Source organism: Macrobrachium nipponense, chromosome 3, assembly GCF_015104395.2.
Source record: "Macrobrachium nipponense isolate FS-2020 chromosome 3, ASM1510439v2, whole genome shotgun sequence".
In the NCBI taxonomy this organism is placed as follows: Eukaryota; Metazoa; Arthropoda; class Malacostraca; order Decapoda; family Palaemonidae; genus Macrobrachium; species Macrobrachium nipponense.
Genome location: NC_087202.1, coordinates 26,088,659 through 26,108,658, shown reverse-complemented (window position 1 = coordinate 26,108,658; position 20,000 = coordinate 26,088,659). Strand labels below are relative to the sequence as shown.

Sequence of the window (20,000 nt, the reverse complement as noted above, 5' to 3'; positions counted from 1 at the left end):
TGTATCCATATATATATATATATATATATATATATATATATATATATATATATATATATATATATATATATGTGTGGTGTGTGTGTGTGTGTGTGTGTGTGTGTGTGTGTGTGTGTTGTTTGTGTGGGCACTTCGTATCTTTATATCTGATTATATATATATATATATATATATATATATATATATATATATATAGAGAGAGAGAGAGAGAGAGAGAGAGAGAGAGAGAGAGAGAGAGAGAGAGAGAGTGTGTGTGTTACGTAAGGGACCATTATACTTTATTGAGATATTTGAATAATGATATCCATTATGCGTCCACCAGATTCTCGAAGTACATGCAGCTAGCAGTAATGTTATCCATAGCAACAGCAGGAGAGCCTGCAAAGATGAGATCATTCCGAAAAATGCAGTCCACGACCCTCACAGCAAATCTATCAATAAATAATACCCGAATCTTTCTGACTTAAGAAAAACAAATACCTTCGCAAGATAAGCAAAAACTTGAAAAGGCTTTTTGGATAGGTATGCAAAAATGCATACCTTCGTTCCAATAGCTTGTGCTCTTCCTTTCCTTGTACAGACAAGGAGAAGCAAGCAAGCAAGCAAACAAGCAAGCAAGCACGGCCTCAACCTCGCCTTACATGGGCTTGGGGGCTGGAGTCGAAAATTACAGAAGTACTTGAAAGCTACTGCTTTTGGTTGGAGCATGTTTACAAATTTTGAGAAACTGATTTTCTTAATTATTTAATATTTTGTTTTATTGGTTTGTCAGCATTTTTTCTCAACAATTATAGCCGCCAACCATTGAACCTGTTTTTAAATCGTAAAGGAAGAGGTTATTATTAACTTCTGTTTTCAGGCGACATTTTCTGCTTCTAACGCACTGGCTTTCATATATATTAGTCTTCTATTACTTTGTTCCTCAATTCGACATCCAGTTCTTTGTAGAATAATACCGTGTGAAAATTGTACCGAGATAGTGATAAACGAATTAATGATTTCTTACTTTATTTGTTTGTTCATTCATACATTTATATATTTATTTATTGATTTTTTGAATGAAGGACATGACAAAAAACAATGTTTATGAAAATACACAGAACCATCGAAAAACGTCCAACAAGACAGAGGTACTCGACAGGAGGAATTTCCCTTCGTATGCTTATCTAAAAAGGAGTTCATAAACCATACATCCATTGACCACATGAAGGATGATATTATATGATTCAAATTCAGTCCCAATATTAGATAAAAACAATCAAGATGAATAAAAGCCACCGAAACAAAGGTAAGACTATTGTGTTGCATAAAGAATCAAATCAAATAAGAAAGATCCGCACCAAGAAGGCAAGGCTTTTCAGAAAAGTACGAATAAAATGAAATGAGAAAAGACGGACTCCCTTGTACCTTCAGTTAGCGACTGGATAACCCCTCGAATGTATTCACACACGAGATATCTCACATTTGCATAATTTTCAATGTGGGATGCTTCTAGGGGTGAGGGGGGAGGTGGGGTGGCTGGGGAGGGGGGAGAAGGCACAAAAAGCCTGTTCAGATGGGGAGAGACAAGGATGGGGAGGAGACTTGGATGGAGGGAGGGAGGGAGGGAGAGGGATGGGAGGGAGAGGGAGAAAAGGGGGTTCCACTTGGCTTTACAGGTGCTTGGTGGAGAGAAATGCTGAAGAAGAAAGAGGAAGACGAGCAATAGGAGAAGAAGAGCTTGAGGAAAACAGAATGTGGTGAGGTGAAGACAGTATAAGAGAAGAAAACAATTTTGATTCATGAAAAGAAAGCGAATGGTGACTAGTTAGATAACAACAGGGTTGAATAATATATAACGAATACAGATAACAAATAGAAAAGCTGAAACGGCAAAGAAGGAAAGGAAAAGTAGGGAAAGAGACGAACAATGTATAGCATAAATAACGAGTAGAGTTCTTGAGGAGATAAACATTCACTCAGTTGCTAATGAAATCATATTATGCTGCCGTATTTGTTATCGGGTGTTGTGGTTGTTGCTGTGTGTGAGGAGAGTGCTTTGAAAGAAAACTATTTTGTGGCTGCTTTGTTCTCGGAGCGTTGCCTTATACAGTGCTTTAGCTTTTGCGTTCTAGGTCCTTTGTCGCGTTCTCTTCAGTTTTTGCTGTGGGCTCCGTGCCAGAAGATTTGGGTTTTTTATTTTAGAGTTAAAGATATCGACGAAGATTATTATGATAATAAGATTCTTCTTAGCTTAAATCTTATTCGGGGTGTCGCTGTTTATAATGAGCCTTATTTCACATTTTCATAATTTCATATTTTTTTCAGATGTTTTACGGACAGATGCGCTGCTTGACTCCAACCTTACCCATTTATGCTGGCTCGGGAAAATCGTTTTACTAATTCCCCCGTATTATTATTATTATTATTATTATTATTATTAATTATTATTATTATTATTATTATTATTATTATTATTATTCTTTACCACTCGAAATAATTGTTATTCTTATTTTATTGGCTTTGTTACTGACGTTGTTGTTACAGAATATATATATTCCTATTTGAGTTATATATATATATATATATAATATATATATATTATATATATATATACGTATATATATATATATATATATATATACGTATATATATATATATATACGTATATATATATATATATATATATATATATATATATATATATATATATATACCCTTTTCACCGTGGAATATACATATTCGTATTTCAGCTGGCTCCTATATGCCATTTGGAGATCTGATCGCAAAAGCATTCAAAAGAGTTCGAACATTTCCTCAAGACAACGATATCAACTGAATGGTGATGTCCCCAGGTATAACACCGTCTATGTCTGTCTATTTCCCTTCACGGACCGACAGAAGCGGCCCCTTGTCCACAGGGAGGTTTGTTTATCTCGCATATCTCTTGACGCTGCGAATGGATGCCGGTTTTGGCCCTGTCAAAGGGCTCAGCGGATCCTTTATATGTAGGTATAGTCGCCGCTCGAAGCTGAAAAATCCGTAAGGAGGATTTCGTGATATACTGACATTCATTTGTTTATCGGTTTCGTGGGTGACTATTTATGCCATCCGTCGCTTTACTCGTTTATTTCTATGTAGGAACGTCTATTTTCGGAAATTCCAAGTATAATCTGTTTTGGGGTTGAAGTAAATATAGATAGAATGTACCGATAAGGATGCTTATGGAAAAGAAACTGCTTGTTGGACTTAGAGAGGAAGGATTGTACGAAAGGTCTATGCAAAAACATTCTAACTCACAGAGAGAGAGAAGAGAGAGAGAGAGAGAGAGAGAGAGAGAGAGAGAGAGATAGATCGGGTTTCCTCTAGTTTCTAGCAGTTTTCAGTGAGTCTTTGCTTGATCTGGCGTCTTGAATCACTTACTCACTCCTCATCAGGACCCTCAACTGTAGGTGTGACCAATACATCTTTGATGAGTGACGATGTTTTGCATCTGAGAGAGAGAGAGAGAGAGAGAGAGAGAGAGAGAGAGGAGAGAGAGAGAGGAGAGAGAGGCAGGCGTTAGAAATATATTTATAAATGGAAAAGGTGGTAGAGGTTTTGAGGAATGAGCGTGTAGGAAAAGCTACTCAAAGAGAGAGAGAGAGAGAGAGAGAGAGAGAGAGAGAAGGGAGAGAGAGAGAGAGAGAGACGTAAAAAAATAGTGTACGTATATAGATGAATAGAAAGGGTAGGAAAGATTTTTAGGAACGAACGTGTAGGCAAAGCTCCTCAAAGAGGGAAAGATTATGTTGAGAGAGAGAGAGAGAGAGAGAGAGAGAGAGAGAGAGAGAGAGAGGTCAATGCACTGAATATCATTGTATATGATAAGCAAGCGAAAAGCACCCAGTTGTCAACGACAAATCACTCCGAAGTGTTCCTTCTTGCTTTTTTTTTTTTTTTTTTTTTTTTTTTTTTTTTTTTACTGTATTTGTACGAGCCAGAAAGAATATTTACAATGATCATCCACTGATATCCATTTAATATACCTCAGTCTTTTCAGAAGGATGCTGTTGGGAGAGCTGTTTTTCCTTCTGCCTTCCAGGTGTTGCGAGATTCGGGTCCTTCATCTTTGTTTCTTGAAAGAGAGGTTCATAGCTGTGCACTTGCTAAGAAACCATTTTCCTTCTCTGACCTACATTTTGTAGTTTTCTCTCTGTTTTACAGATCTCATTCATTATCACGTATTTTCCTTCTCATTTCCTCTCTCACTTTCCCGTTTCAGATTTATCTTTCACGCTGACTGTTCCTTCCTATACTTTCCTTTTAATACATATCATCGTATACCTGGAACTTTCTCCTAAAGCTTTTATTTTTGTCCTCCTTTTGTCTTGATTCAGAATAATATCCTCATTCTTTTCCCCTTTCGCTTTACCTGCGCAGAATCGCCTTTGTCCTGTCCGATTGCACTCGCCAGTGTTTACCCAGTCCAAGTGTTGCCTATGATTTCTCCTCCCTCCTATTGTGGCTTGGGATATACCCCTGGCCTCTTCTCTCCTTGATCGTCCATCTACTTTAGTATGCTTAGTTATGTATGCCTCGGGTTGTTTATCTTAAAGCTTTTTGCGTTAGTCTTTATAATTTCAGTTGTTGCAGTCATTCGAGGCTTTCAGTTTTTTAGCTTTCTGTAAAAGAAAACTATTGTGCCGGCTTTGTCCGTCCGTCCGCACTTCTTTTCTGTCCGACCTCAGATCTTAAAAGTTACTGAGATCTTAAAAGTTACTGAGGCAAATGGGCTGCCAATTTATATGTGAATCACCCACCCTCCTATCATCAAACATACCAAATTGCAGCCCTGTAACCGCAGTAGTTTTATTATATTTAAGGTTAAAGTTATCCATAATTGTGCTTCTGGGAACGACATAAAATAGGCCACCATCGGCCCGTGGTTAAAGCTTCATTGACTGCTGCTCAAGCAGCATTATACCGAGACCACACGAAGATGGATCATTTTCGGTTGCCATGATTATACGCGGCTGTACAGAAAACTCGATTGCGCCGAGGAAACTACGGGGCATAGTTTACTTCTTCTTCTTCTTATTATTATTATTATTTTTTTCTCTATCTAATTCGACTGGGTGGTATTTATAGTGTGGGGTTCCGGGTTGCATCCTGCCTCCTTAGGAGTCCATCACTTTTCTTACTTTGTGCGCCGTTTCCAGGATCACACTCTTCTGCATAAGTCCTGGAGCTACTTCAGCCTCTAGTTTTTCCAGATTCCTTTTCAGTTATCTTGGGATCGTGCCTAGTGTTCCTATGATTATGGGTACAATTTCTACTGGCATATCCCATATTCTTCTTATTTCTATTTTCAGATCTTGATACTTATCCATTTTTCCCTCTCTTTCTCTTCAACTCTGGTGTCCCATGGTATTGCGACATCAATGAGTGATGCTTTCTTCTTGATTTTGTCAATCAACGTCACGTCCGGTCTATTTGCACGTATCACCCTACCTGTTCTGATACCATAGTCTCAGAGGATCTTTGCCTGATCGTTTTCTACCACTCCTTCAGGTTGGTGTTCGTACCACTTATTACTGCAAAGTAGCTGGTGTTTCTTGCACAGGCTCCAGTGGAGGGCTTTTGCTACTGAATCATGCCTCTTTTTGTACTGGTTCGCTTGCTATGTGGTTTATGGTTTCATTTTTCGTATTGCACTTCCTACATATGGGAGAGATGTTATTTCCGTCTATCGTTCTTTGGACATATCTGGTTTTAGGGCATGATCTTGTGCCGCTGATATCATTCCTTCAGTTTCCTTCTTTAGCTCTCCCCGCAGTAGCCATTGCCACGTGTCATCGCTGGCTAGTTCTTTAGTCTGTCTCATGTATTGTCCGCGCATTGGTTTGTTATGCCATTCCTCTGTTCTGCTTGTCTTTCTCCTGTCTCTGTATATATATATCTGGGTCTTCGTCTACTTTTATCAATCCTTCTTCCCATGCACCCTTGAGCCACTCGTCTTCACTGTGCTCGATGTTGACGCAGTCCTCTATGCTTAGTAGTCCCCTCCCTCCTTCCTTTCGTGTTATGTATAGTCTGTCCGTATTTGCTCTTGGGTGTAGTGCTTTGTGTATTGTCATATGTTTCCTCGTGCGCTGTATCTGATTACTGGCACTGCCCGTGTGTTTATGGTTTTTATCATATTTCCGGCGTTGAGTTTTGACTTGAGTATCGCCTTGAGTCTCTGCATATATTCTTTCCTGATCGTGTCCTTCATCTCTTGATGTTTTATATCCCCTCCTTCCATTATTCCCAGGTATTTGTATCTTGTCTCATCTTCTTCTTCTTCTTCTTCTTCTTCTTCTTCTTCTTCTTATTGGTTATTATTATTATTATTATTATTATTATTATTATTATTATTATTATTATTATTATTATCATTATTGAAATCGTCTGTGTACGTGTGCACATGAGGCGAGTTAATAATGCCATTGTCTTATTAACTCATTTTCGTCAGAAAAGATAAAAGTGCGTAAAGAGGAGTATTTTTGAATGCAGGTCTAACGACCATAGGAACAAAAACATAGATAATCCTACTCACTAAAGAAGCCATAGAAAGTAATGGAATATTTAAATATTTCACAGCCGATCGAATGTTTATAACAATGTCTTAGTGATGACGTATCTCATTTCTCCATTGTGGATAAATCTCGTCAATTTACTCTGCTGTGAAATAAGTCATAAAAGTCAGTTGAATAAAGGGATGTTACGGAATTAGTTAATTATTTTTTAGTTTCCAGTCTGTTTTTGTATTAAATTAGACCTCGTATTTTTTTTTTTTTTTTTTTTTTTTTTTTTTTTTTTGAATAAGTTACAAACACCAAAAGGTATAAGCGGATGTTGATAAAAATGTCTTTGTGACGGCCTTCATTGTGTTTTTGTTTGGGATTAAGTCTCGAGGTTTCACTTTGTCGTGAATCTCTGGGGCTTTTTTGTGAGCCTCACATCTTGCGCAGAATGGAGTTGATTGTGTCGGTGCTTTTGGTGACGGGGGAATTGTACAAACATGACTTTACAGATTCTTTAAATACCTGAGTGTATGAAATATACAAATTTATTTACTCCTGTCGAAGGAGAGAGAGAGCGAGAGAGAGAGAGAGAGAGCGAGAGAGAGAGGTTCTTATATCTTAATCTGTGAACACATTCAACAACATATTTTCAAGGGGTCCAAGCAGAGAGAGAGAAAGAGAGAGAGGGAGAGAGTGAGAGAGAGAGAGAGAACACCGCTTGAGCGTGAGAAACAGAGAGGGAGAAGAGTGCTTGAGCGTGAGGGGGAGAGAAAGTGAGAGAGAGAGAGATTGGCGATTGTGTGTAAAAGAGAGAGAGAGAGAGAGAGAGAGAGAGAGAGAGAATACAGCTTGAGTGTGAGAAAGAGAGAGAGAGAGAATAGTGCTTGAGCGTGAGAGAGAGAGAGACCTTACCTTACCTTACAGACCTTACAGTTCGTTCGGGTTGCCCCAGGTCCCTCAGTGTGAGGCACCTCTAATGTCTACCAGAGAGTTGCTAGTACATCTTCCGGTATATTTTGCATCTTCCAATCTTGGATGGTCTGGGATGCAGTTTAGATATTTGTCGAGCTTATTCTTAAACACATCTACGCTCACTCCTGATATATTCCTCAGATGAGCTGGCAACGCATTGAATAGACGCTGCATTATCGATGCTGGTGTGTAGTGGATTAATGTCCTGTGTGCTTTCCTTATTTTTCCTGGTATTGTTTTGGGCACTATTAATCTACCTCTGCTTGCTCTTTCTGATATTTTTAGTTCCATGATATTTTCTGTTATTCCTTCTATCTGTTTCCATGCCTGAATTATCATGTAGTCGTTTCTTCTCTCCTTTCTAGACTATAATTTAATTTTTGATGATTGTAGTCTTTCCCAGTAGTCAAGGTCCTTAACTTCTTCTATTCTAGCTGTAAAGGACCTTTGTACACTCTCTATTTGTGCAATATCCTTTTGATAGTGTGGGTACCATATCATATTGCAAATATTCAAGTGGGGACTACGAACATATGTTTTATAAAGCATAATCTGTGTTCAGGCTTTTCTTGTTTTTGAAAGAAGCCGTAACAACATTCATTTTGCTTTACATTTTGCCAAACAGAAGAATTGCTATTTGATCATTGCATAACATGTTCCTATTCTCATCACACCAAGGTCTTTAACTGCTTCCTTATTTGTGATTGTCTCATTATTAGGTCCCCTATATGCATATAGCTTTCCTTCTCTGTCTCCATAATTTATTGGATTCAAATTTATCAGAGTTAAATACCATCCTATTTTCCTCTGCCCAATCATATACTTTGTTAAGGTCTCTTTGTAGAGCGTTCCTATCTTCATCACAAGTAATTTCTCTACTTATTCTTGTGTCATCAGCGAAACTACTCACTACCGAATCCTTAACATTACTGTCTATGTCTTCAATCATAATAACAAACAGTATTGCAGCTAACACCGTACCTTGTGGCACACCGGATATTACCTTGGTTTCATCCGATTTCTCATCGTTTGCAATAACTATCTGTTTTCTGTTGTGTAAAAATTCTTTTAACCATCTTCCTATTTTATCTACGATATTGTGTTTTCTAATTTTCTTTGCTAATATATTATGGTCTACTTTGTCAAAAGCTTTTGCAAAGTCTAGATATACCACATCTGTTTCATTTCCGCTTTTCATATTTTTGAATATGTTCTCACGGTGGACTAACAGTTGGGTTTGTGTACTTTTTCCGGGTACGAAACCGTGTTGTCCTATATTAAACAAATTATTTTTTATTAAATGTTTCATAATATTTTTCTTCATTACCTTTCATACACTTTCATAATATGTGATGTTAGACTCACGGCTATAATTACTTTGCCTCAGTCTTGATCCACTTTTGAAAGTAGGGGGGGGTGATATATGCTAATTTGTGCTCATCATAAATCTTGCCTGTATCTACACTTTGTCTTAATAATATTGCAAGTGGCTTTGCGATAAGAATGAACTACTTTCTTTAACAAAATAGCAGGGATTCCATCAGGCCCTGCAGCAGCTCCATTTTTAATTTCATTAATTGCCTGCACAATATCAGCTTCATTAATTTCTATGTCAGCTAAATATTCACTATTTTCGTCCCTTACTTCTATATCATTATCTTCATTATCTATTCTAGGGGTGAATTCTCTCTATCGTTCTGCCAGTATGTTGCCAAACAAAATTTCCTTTTTTCATTCGTTAATCTCCCTTCAATTCTCAGAGGGCCTATTTCTATTCTTCTTTTATTCATCTTCTTCGCATATGAGTATAATAGTTTTGGGGTTTTTGCTTGATATTTAATAGGGTTTTTTCTTCCAATTCCCGTTTTTCATTTTCTTTTGATTGTATAATCTTTTGTTCTGCATTTTTCTATCTTACTTTTTAGTTCTATAACTTTCCATGCATTTTTTTCTTTTGCAAGACCTTTTTTCCACTTTCTGATTTTCTGGAACAAGATCTTCTGTCTCTTGGTATGCATGAATGATGTTTACTTTTCTTCTTCGGTATATATTTATCCACTATTTTCTCTAATATTTTATATAATATCTCCGTATTTACTCTTATGTCATCGCTTACGAAAATGTTATCCCAATCTTTGTTTAATTCTTCATTTATTTCTGACCATTTTATATTTTTACTGTAGAAGTTGTATTTTCCATATCCTTCCCACTTTTTCATTTCTTGCTTATCTCTGTTTTCACTTGCTTTGGAATGAACTGTTAATTCTATGACATTATGGTCTGAAATACTCGCATTATAAACTATTATTTCTTTAACATAATTCACCTCGTTCACAAATACTAGGTCTAAAGTATTTTCCTTTCTTGTTGGCAGGTGATTTATTTGTTGAATGTTGTATTCTAGTAGCATATCTAATAGCTTTTCGAATTGCCTCTTATCTTCTGCACTACTATTACTCTCTTTTTTATATGTATAAGTACATCCACAATCTCCTATTCGTTCTTTCCATTCTACGAAAGGAAAGTTGAAGTCACAAGATAGGAGAATAGTCCAGTCCTTGTGATTTCTACATATATCATCCAATTTTTCAATTATTAAGTCAAACTCTTTAGTATTAGGAGGTCTATATATTACTATGTTCATTAATTTTTCAGATTCAAATTCTGCCGCTATTAGTTCACATTCTGAGTTACTATATTTCTCATATATTTTTCCTTGTTTTTTGTCTTTCCCATATATTGCGGTTCCCCTTGATTCCTATTTTTTCTATCTGATCTATAGAGAGAGAGAGAGAGAGAGAGAGAGAGAGAGAGATCAGCGATTGTTCAACTGTGTTTAAATAGAGAGAGAGAGAGAGAGAGAGAGAGAGAGAGAGTATTGTGTGTAGATTAACCTGGCGTTACTTTATCTGTCTCGTCTCTGGGTCTCATACATCTTCTTGTCAGGTATCTTTCTGTGAGATCAAGAACTCCTGTACTCCTTCTCTCGAGGCTAAAGGTTGAGAAGTAGTAAAGATGAGGGAAGGCGAAGGAAGGGTAGGGAGATAAATCGCTAAAAAGAACATTTTTATCTGTTTACTGAAATTTTTCCTTCGTATTTCATTATTATCCGTTTGGTTATTTCTTATTCTTGTATTTTTCTTGACAATGCTACTTCTGTAATGCGGTAGCTGCGTAGTTGACGTTCATTCATAGTTAATCAATAGTAAATTAAGTTTGATGTTACTTTTCCATTCATTTAAACAGAAGGGTGACAAATGAGAAGCACAAAGAGAGGATTGTTTAGATTTCTTGCCGATGTTTGTTTGATTTTTTCCTATTGCGTCGTTTGCGTTTAAATTTTTTTTATTCTTCCCATTCCTCGTTTTTTTCCGCACCCCATGAATTTGATGATTTCATGGGTTTAATTATGGGATTTTAAATATACCCAGCGTTATTTTTCTCTCCATATTTCTTTTGTTAATTTCTACCACAACGATGGTTGTTGAATAATTCCTTTCATCTGCAGTAGCTCTCCTACAAAATTCCCCCTATTCCTCCTCCTCCTCCGCCTCCTCCTCCTCCTCCTCCTCCTCCTCCTCCTCTCCCCCTCCTCAGTTATTCTTTCTTTTCTCCCTCTCGTCTAGATCCTGCTTATCCTACATATTCTAGCCGCTCTCCACTCGCTCTTGGGACCCACAAACCAGGTCAGTCCTTTTTGTCACCACTTTCATCTTAGTCATGATTGTTAGCAGGACCATCAGTCTAAATATGGGATTTCCTCTGGTTTTTGTCCCTTTTCTTTGTTCAATCAACAAACATTTGGACGTACTGTTACAAGGATCTTGTATTAGTACTTGTGACATTCGATGTATCTGTCACTGCAGGTAACACTTCGTCAGACTTAAGACGGTTTAATCAGAATTTATGATCTTGGAACAGCCAACCCTTCGCCAACAAATTTGAGACGAGGTTATGCGTCAGTCCGAGTCTGATATTTCAGAAGTTTATCTTAATAATAATAATAATACATACATACATACATACATGTAATGACAGCGTTCTAAAGAAAATTTTACGTAGGGAAGAACATGGATTTAGGAAGAACCAATTCGGTTTTGAAAAGGATCTGAATTTAAGACATTTTCTTCGAAAGTTACATCGTAATACTGTCGATGTATGAAAGTGTTAATGTATAGAGGAAGCTGGCTGTGGGATAAGGAGACTTTGGATAAATTTTAAGGATATTCTGAGTACAGAACTGGATATGTATGTGCAGTAAGGATTGTTTGTCATCCTTCTTATAATTGATAGATATTTTTCTCATTTTTACTCATTTAATGGATATCATATACGAACGTTTTATCATGGACTAGAGAATTTCCCTTTGGTGTTAAAGTTAGTTGTTCTTGTTTTGGGGAGTTTTTTATGATATATAATATATATATATATAATTATATAATATATATATATATATATATTATATATATGTGTGTGTGTGTGTGTGTGTGTGTGTGTGTGTGTGCTTAATCGCATAGATATATTGTTTCGCTCAAAGTTTGGCTAGATAAACCGTATTTTCATAGCAGTTGTTTGTGTGATTGGTCGATGTAGCAACTTTATTTACGGATGTTTGTTTGCTGTAAACAATATTGATGCAATATGTATGTATTTATGTATAACTTATCAATATACATCTGTATAAGTCAATACGTTTATTATTCTGAATGCATGATCTTGTAACTCAAGTAAACATATCCGGGAAAGATAGACTGACCGCATCATCAATCTCTCTCTCTCTCTCTCTCTCTCTCTCTCTCTCTCTCTCTCTCTCTCTCCTTTGCGTTTCTTCTTGAGACCCAATAGTATAATATCTAAACTATTCAAAGTTCATAAAGTTATTATTTTTGTCTTATTGCTGTTATTGATATCTTCCTCAATGGTACCTATAATTTTTCCTTACTGTTTCAAAACCTGCTTCTTTCAGTCAAGGCCTTTGCCAACTTTTTCTTTCGAAAGGCCATAGTTTTTTGCTATAAGCAAAGCTAGAAATTTAAAATCCACTTCCTTAAAGAACAATTGCCCTCTTGCTAATGGTATTTTATATTTTGCTTCACTTTGGTAGGTAAAATTATTTGTATTTTTTCGGTATGCAAGATGAGAGTCCTAAATTGCTCGTTATTGCTATTTTTTTTCTCTCTATCTCGCTCTCTCCTCCATATTAAGGCTTGGAATAATCTTCACGATAGAGTTTATTCTGTCTATTTAGGCCTGAGAATTTCTTCCTTTTTGTCTTTTGTCATTGATTGTTTTCCATGCTTTAGATTTTTTCTATTCAGGCTTCAGAATTTTGTGCTTCGGAATTTTCTCTGGACTCCTTGTCAATGTTTCTAGTAAGCTTTCTTCTTCCAAGAGGCACCACTGTTTTTCAATATAGCGTGTTTATTTTTATTTTATTTTATTATATTTACTTATTTTTAGGACAGGAACGTTAGTGGCCTCTCAAAGTTAGAAAGTTCTCCGAAGAAATCAGAACTGCGATAGTAGCCTTTGTATTTCCCTTTGACAGGATTATTGATTTGCTTTCCCTTTGCGCATTTGCAGAGTAATCTATTAACAATAATAATTCAATTTACTTTTCGTAATTACTCAATCTATTCGATTTTTTGTTGCATTTTTGTTCTTAAATGATCAAATTTGATTTTATTTCGATTTACACTAATGTTCAAAAACATATTATTTGTATATAAACAGTTACTGCTCAGTTGCTGCTTTAAAAGAATTATTATTACAAGAAAGTAAAAGTTAGATAAAAAAAAAAATAAATGAAACGTGTATGACGAACAATTTTCGCTTACGAAGATTATCAGATTATTCTGCTAATAACACTATTCCATATGTATTACAGGTATATATATATATATATATATATATATATATATATATATATATATATATATATATATTAAAAAATTGGAGCTGCAGCTTTCGGAATCATACTTGTAGGCTTCCAGGGAAAGGCATTCGATATAATTGAAGGTTTATTGCTGATGCCGACGTTTCACAACTACATTCTTCAGAGCCTTAAACAAGTTCTTAGACAAGAAAATGGAAATGCCCACTGCTATCCATACTGTGCCGAAAATGAAAAATGTTTGCAAACGTTCCCTTACTTATATTGATGATTTCTTTAGGAAAAAGTGTCTAAATTTAATTCAGAGAGAATTGCCTGCCTTAAATCTAAAATTGATTCCCAAAAATCCTTGCACCATCGGGGTCCTTTTTTCAAGCTCAAGGACAAAGTTAGTCCGTTGTTTACGTCCAGCGTTGTTTATAAGTATACTTGCCCCAGGTGTAACCAGGGGACTTACGTTGGATGTACCAAAACGACTGCTAAGGGTACGCATAGACACCCATAGAGGAATTAGTTTTAGAACTGGAAGCAGATTGTCCAACCCAGAGCAATCCAATATAAGCGGAATCATTCCAAATTATGCAAAACATACATAGATAACAAAGATTTTCAGATATAGGACAAACGCCAGAAAAACAATGACCTAACAACCCTAGAGTCCATAATGATAAAATTAACTGTCCCATCATTAAACACCCAAACCTCATCTACACAATTGTTCATTGCTTAACGGCCCTATTTGTCTTGTCGTTGCCTTACTGTACGTGTGTGCCTTGTTTATTATTATTGTAACTTTGTTTCAACAGTTTCCTTTCAACTCCCGTCTGGGTAGGTCATTTTCGTGCCAATGGTGTTGTGTTTTTTTGGTCTTTTTTGCTTTTTATATATGTATATTTTTAAATGAGTTAACATTTAAATAGTGATTTTAGTTATATTTATATTTTATTATAAGTGTTTTTATGATTAATTATTAAGAAATTTCAAAACTCGCTGTATTTCAGCCTTGAAAATGCAAAAACAAATGTAGTTGTGAAACGTCGGCATCAGCAATAAACCTTCAATTATATCGAATGCCTTTCCCTGGAAGCCTACAAGTAATATATATATATATATATATATATATATATATATATATATATATATATATAAATATATATATATATATATATTATGTGTGTGTGTGTGCGTGTGTGTCAAATGTCCTTTGATATCTAATTCGCTCTACCTCGGAATTAATATATTTTCATATATGTTAACAAAAGGGGAATTTTATAGTTGATAATAATTTCGTCCTCTCTTGGGTTTCGAACCAGCGCCCAGTGTTCGAACACACGAGAGGACGAAATTATTATCAACTAAAAGATACACTTTCGGTTAACATGCATGAAAATGTATTAATTCCGAGGTAAAGCGAATGAGATATTAAAGGACATTTGTAGCATAAGCGTGATTATATATATATAATATAATATATATATATATATATATATATATATATATATATATATATATATATATATATATTTAAAAGGTAAACCTGACTTGCCACGGATGCAGGCAAGCAGTTGCGTAAATCAGAGCGTTCATTTTACTCGTTACTCGTTAGAGTCAAATTCTCCGGCTCGCCAGGTGTTTAGCATTCTGTTAGGCGCAATAATTACTTAGATAAAACTTGGGGAGATGGTTCTTATATCTAGCTGGAATTAATTTGGTGAGTCTGCAGTTTTCGAACCTCTTGCTCAGGAGAGGTGTAGATTGCAAAACTTTATTTCAGGGGTTTTGTTGCATAAATATATTTATATTGTTCGTCTGTGTGTATATGTACTTGCTTATGATTGCTTTAGGCATTCTCTCTATATATATAAATAAATAAATATATATGTATACATACACACACGCACACACACACACACACACACACACACATATATATATATATATATATATATATATATGTGTGTGTGTGTGTGTGTGTGTGTGTGTGTGTGTGTGTAGTTTTTCTTTGGGGCCACCTCAGACAAAATGCATACTGATATATACTATGTATATACACATGTGTACAAACTTGGTTCGATTTTCACTTTCATCCCTTCATGCGTTTTGATCATTGCTGATATTTATATATATATATATATATATATATATATATATATATATATATATATATATATATATATACATATATAATACCTTGGTGGATACTTTAAAGAATTAAATTTTATGTAGGTAACAAGATGAATGACTTTAATAATTTGATGTTCTTTTCACATATTATATTCCAGTGACGAATAAGTGCAGTCCACATGCGTGTATTCGTTACGTTGAAACGTGTTATTATACTTCGCGCTAGACTCGGCAGTTAGCAGCGCTTAGCTCAGCTCTCAGAAATGGAGATTAGCTAACACCGAAAGCATTAGGAGGGTCCTTCGTTGACCATATTTAAGACGCACAACATTTCCGCTCTCTTGAAATGCCTTCCAGACACCGAAATATTCATTGCGAGAGAGAGAGAGAGAGAGGGAGAGAGAGAGAGGAGAGAAAGAGAGAGAATATGCGTAAGTTTAAAGCTTCTACCTGATATTTTCATTGCAGCATTGGAATGATAAGGGCATCTTGACACTTTATATAGCCCAGCTATGCTACTACAGTTGTTTTATATAGTATATCCTTAGAGGGGAAACAATAATTGCCTTTGTTTTTTAGTCATCAATACCTTCCTGCGATTGAATTTATTGTTGAATTTCAATGTAACATTTCTGCTAAATAATCGAAGCTGACAGTGTCATATTCCATTTAACATTTTCTTTCATGCATTTGAATTTGATTTACACATAAGAGTCACAGCTTCCCTTTAGGCAATCAAAGGTGCTGTTGGAAAATAATCGTAATTGATTTCGGCAACTTACCATTACAGACTTCGCTCCAGGCATACAAAGGTGCTATTGTAATTTGCTATGCTGACTGTTTCTGTAATCAAAGAACGTTTCTATTATAAATTCCCTGGAATACTTAAGCTTTCAGATAACATAAATGTCTGGTGTTAATTTTTTTTATTAAAATAGTTTCTTTTTCGAAAGGAAGCTGTCTAGAATTTCGACAAAACTTCTGAAAGAAGCTGTAGACTTAGTAAGAAATTCAATCTTATATTTATTTTCTGTAGTGTTATTAAGAAATTGTTAGTTTTTTACTATTTTTGGTAAGTAATTGTGGTTTTTGTCCAGAGCCATTTACTTTGGACTATGTGTCGCTGATTTGTGACTGGATAAACTTACATCCCATTTTATGAAATATGTATTGAGTCTTCATCTAGAGACGGTATTCTTCATACGTTTATCATAGAGTCAAGCTGGGAATCTTTCCCGTAATTCCTTGTTTGAAAAGGAATTGAGAGTCAATTCTCTCCCAGGGGTTATGTTGGATTTACCAGGTTTCCAGATTAAGGCGCACAGTATCACTTGCCAAGACTTTTCTTGATAACAAATATGAACCAACTGAACTTGTTAGTTTCTTAAGTAAATTGACTGGAAAGCTTGGCAACCATTGTGCGTTAGTTCGCAAAAGTAGTACTTTGGTTTGCGATGTTTCTAAACCCGGAAAAGTTATTTTCCCTTTATTATTTGAATATAAATTCCCGCAGTTCATCTAACGTCTCCCTGACAAGTTATAGGGATTCGTTTCTTCATCACAAAAACTGCAGAGACAACGCCTTGACAACTCTCCTCAATGATCGCGTCCATCATGACGCTTATAACCCTTTACGATCAGGTCAGAAGGCACACACTCTCTCTCTCTCTCTCTGCCTGTCTCTCTTGGCTTTGTCTGAACATGACGACTTATACGACCATGTAATAAACGTTGGGATGGCAAACATGCATATTACTACATTCGATTATTATAGCCAGCCAGAGTCCTGAAAAAGCTGTTATTTGGTAATCATTAGTCGTTATATCTGCGTGGTGCTGCGCCTCCATGTTGTGCCTCTTGGTCAAAGCGATTTTAGGATTTTAGTTCCCTCATTTTCGAAGTCCAACGAGATGTATTACATCATGTTCATTTCTTGCCCATTCCTATTCTCGTGCCTGGTGGGGCCATCTACCTCATCTCCCTCCCTCCTACTTCTCCTCATCATCATCATCTTACCTTCACACGTCTCCCTTCTCCTCTTCCTCCTCCTCCTCCTCATCATCATCATCTTACCTTCACACGGACGATGTTCATTATCGTAGGAGGAGGTCAAAAATACTCGTGCGTGTGTGTGTACGTATGTACTGAAGGTTTTTGTACAGGGGAGTGAGGCCGAGGAGGGAACATGCAGGAAGGGAGGGAGGGAGGGAGAGGTTTACTCCCTCCCCACTCTCCTGCTTTCTCCCTCATACCCCTGAAGCCCCCAAGAGCCTCGGAGGGGAGAAGAGAATATCTCTCTCTCTCTCTCTCTCTCTCTCTCTCTCTCTCTCTCTCTCTCTCCGTATCTTTCTCTGACTCCGAGCGGAGGACAACAGCGGTATCCGCCTCTTCCACTCGACCTCCCAAGATGGCCTACCGCGAAGGAGGAACAAGATCTAAATTGCAAATCGTTACCGCCGTGTTTTAGAGCCGTTCTCTCTTACAAATTATGACAAAATAGGCAGGATAATGGCATCAACCCACCACCAATTGACGAGGGTGATCGAGTTCGGCCTCCAAACCGCAACCGCTTAAGGTTCAGTTTCGCTTTCGGGAGACCAGGTGGGTTAGCTCTTTTTGGCAGGTAGCCCGGGTATGTTTTATGGTGGGGCCACCCCCGAGAAATTTAATTATCTGGTTGTAAATAAGGCAGAGGTGTCCGCACTCCCCCAAATACGGCCGTGCCTACGGTCCCGCGCTGTGAAAATTTACATCTGTTCCACAACCCATCACTCGAACTTATTTTCTTTTCGATCGCGAAGACGCGCGCGCATGCGCCGGTCCGAAGCGAACTATTCGTAACCTCCAAGAACGATGACAAAATATCATAACCTCTCTCTCTCTCTCTCTCTCTCTCTCTCTTTTACTCGAACGTCAGAAGAATCTCAACTTCCATCGCGAGTCCATCACCCTGTGACCTTTGACGGCGAACGCGCGAATTATTCGATTCTTTTTTACATAAAAGCTTTTCACTTATTTGGATCAGGTTTTACCTTTTGACTCACAGTGACCGCTGTCGTTAGGGATCCGCTGTGATCGCCTGTCCAGGTAATCGACGATTTTTTGAAATTTATTTTTTGGTTGGCCGATATTGCTATACTATATTATAGCGAGGTCGAGCGCTCGCCAAAGAGTGAGACTCGTAGTCGCTAAAGCTCGGTATGCACGCACACACGCACATACACTTTCACACACACACACACACACGCTCACACACACACCTCCCTCGGGGTAATGTTTGTGGAATGGTGTCTGGAAAATTATCTTGCCGTGAGTTAACTCTTCCAAGTTCCTCAGCGGCAAGAGAGAAATAGGGATGCCCTGTGTTGAGGAGGAGGAGGAGGAGGAGGTGGTGGGGTGGAGGAGGAAAGAGGGGGAGAGGGGGAAGGTTGTTGGTGCGATGGTCACCCTCATCATACTTCAAACCATATCATCGCCTTGAAGACACCTTAATGCCCGGTGTTAGGGATGCTGTGCATTAAAAAAAAAAATTATAATTTCCATCAGATGTTAAGAGCTACACCAAAGGGGCCCGCCCCCCTATTCGCTCGAGCATCACAAGAAAGGCTGGATAGCTCTCGGGAACAGTGTACGTGTTGTAAAACATGAGTTTTATGCTCCGGCATAAAAGACATGACGCGGATGCTTTGCCTTAAATCTGGAACGGGTTTACGCCGGTACGCTCTCGGCTTATTCTTCTCCGTCCTGCCCTAATGAGAAAGTCATGTACAATTCGACGGAGGAGGTTAGCTGATCAGTAGACAGTTCATGCCTTGATGCATCTTAGAAGAGTCGTACGACTGTTGATAGCATGTACCAAGTTGCCTTTCCTTCTTCTTCTTCTTCTTCTTCTTCTTCAAAGCTGTGAATACCAACTTGCATTACTCTGGTCATCCCTTCGGGCTGTATCCTTGTAACAGGTAATTGGGAATTCGGTTTCGACCAAACTTAGCTGAGTACAGGGAATCTAATAACAGCTTTTGAACGGTAATGAAAAAAAAAAAAGTGTTCTTGTTGACGCTGAGTAAAAAAAAAAAAAAAATACACGAAGGACATAAGAACAATAAAAAAAAAATTGTCAGAAGCATCCCCTTTGTATATTCATACCGTCGATGACACTTATAGATAAAACTTAGCAACCTTCTGTGAAGCTTAAAAATGAAATTGTGTAATTTTTGGTTAAATCATCTCTCGCTGACAACCACCGGTGATAAAACTAGACAAATGTAGCTAAAGACCTGCTCCGTAATGGTCTTCTACAGAGAACTGAGATGGACGAATTTCGAATGATTACAGAGGACTAACTGCCCTCGGGAGTGAGGGAGGTCGTAAAGACAATTATTCATTGCATAGCCATACATTTGTAAGAGGATTACGAGCGCATTCCACTGTTCTTCTTAACGCGGCTGTAAACTGGTTTTGATAAATCAAACTCAAGAGATCAC

The 20,000-nt window shown here is 37.1% G+C and overlaps 1 protein-coding gene across 1 annotated transcript in view; it reads right to left on the bottom strand.

The window, feature by feature from the left end:
- LOC135222347 (uncharacterized protein DDB_G0271670-like) overlaps positions 1-20,000 on the bottom strand; it is a 23,073-nt gene that overhangs the window by 1,456 nt on the left and 1,617 nt on the right. Inside the window, exon 2 of the mRNA XM_064260431.1 lies at positions 2,875-3,010. Within this exon, the coding sequence (XP_064116501.1) occupies positions 2,875-3,010 (136 nt within the window). The remainder of the gene's footprint in view (positions 1-2,874; positions 3,011-20,000) is intronic.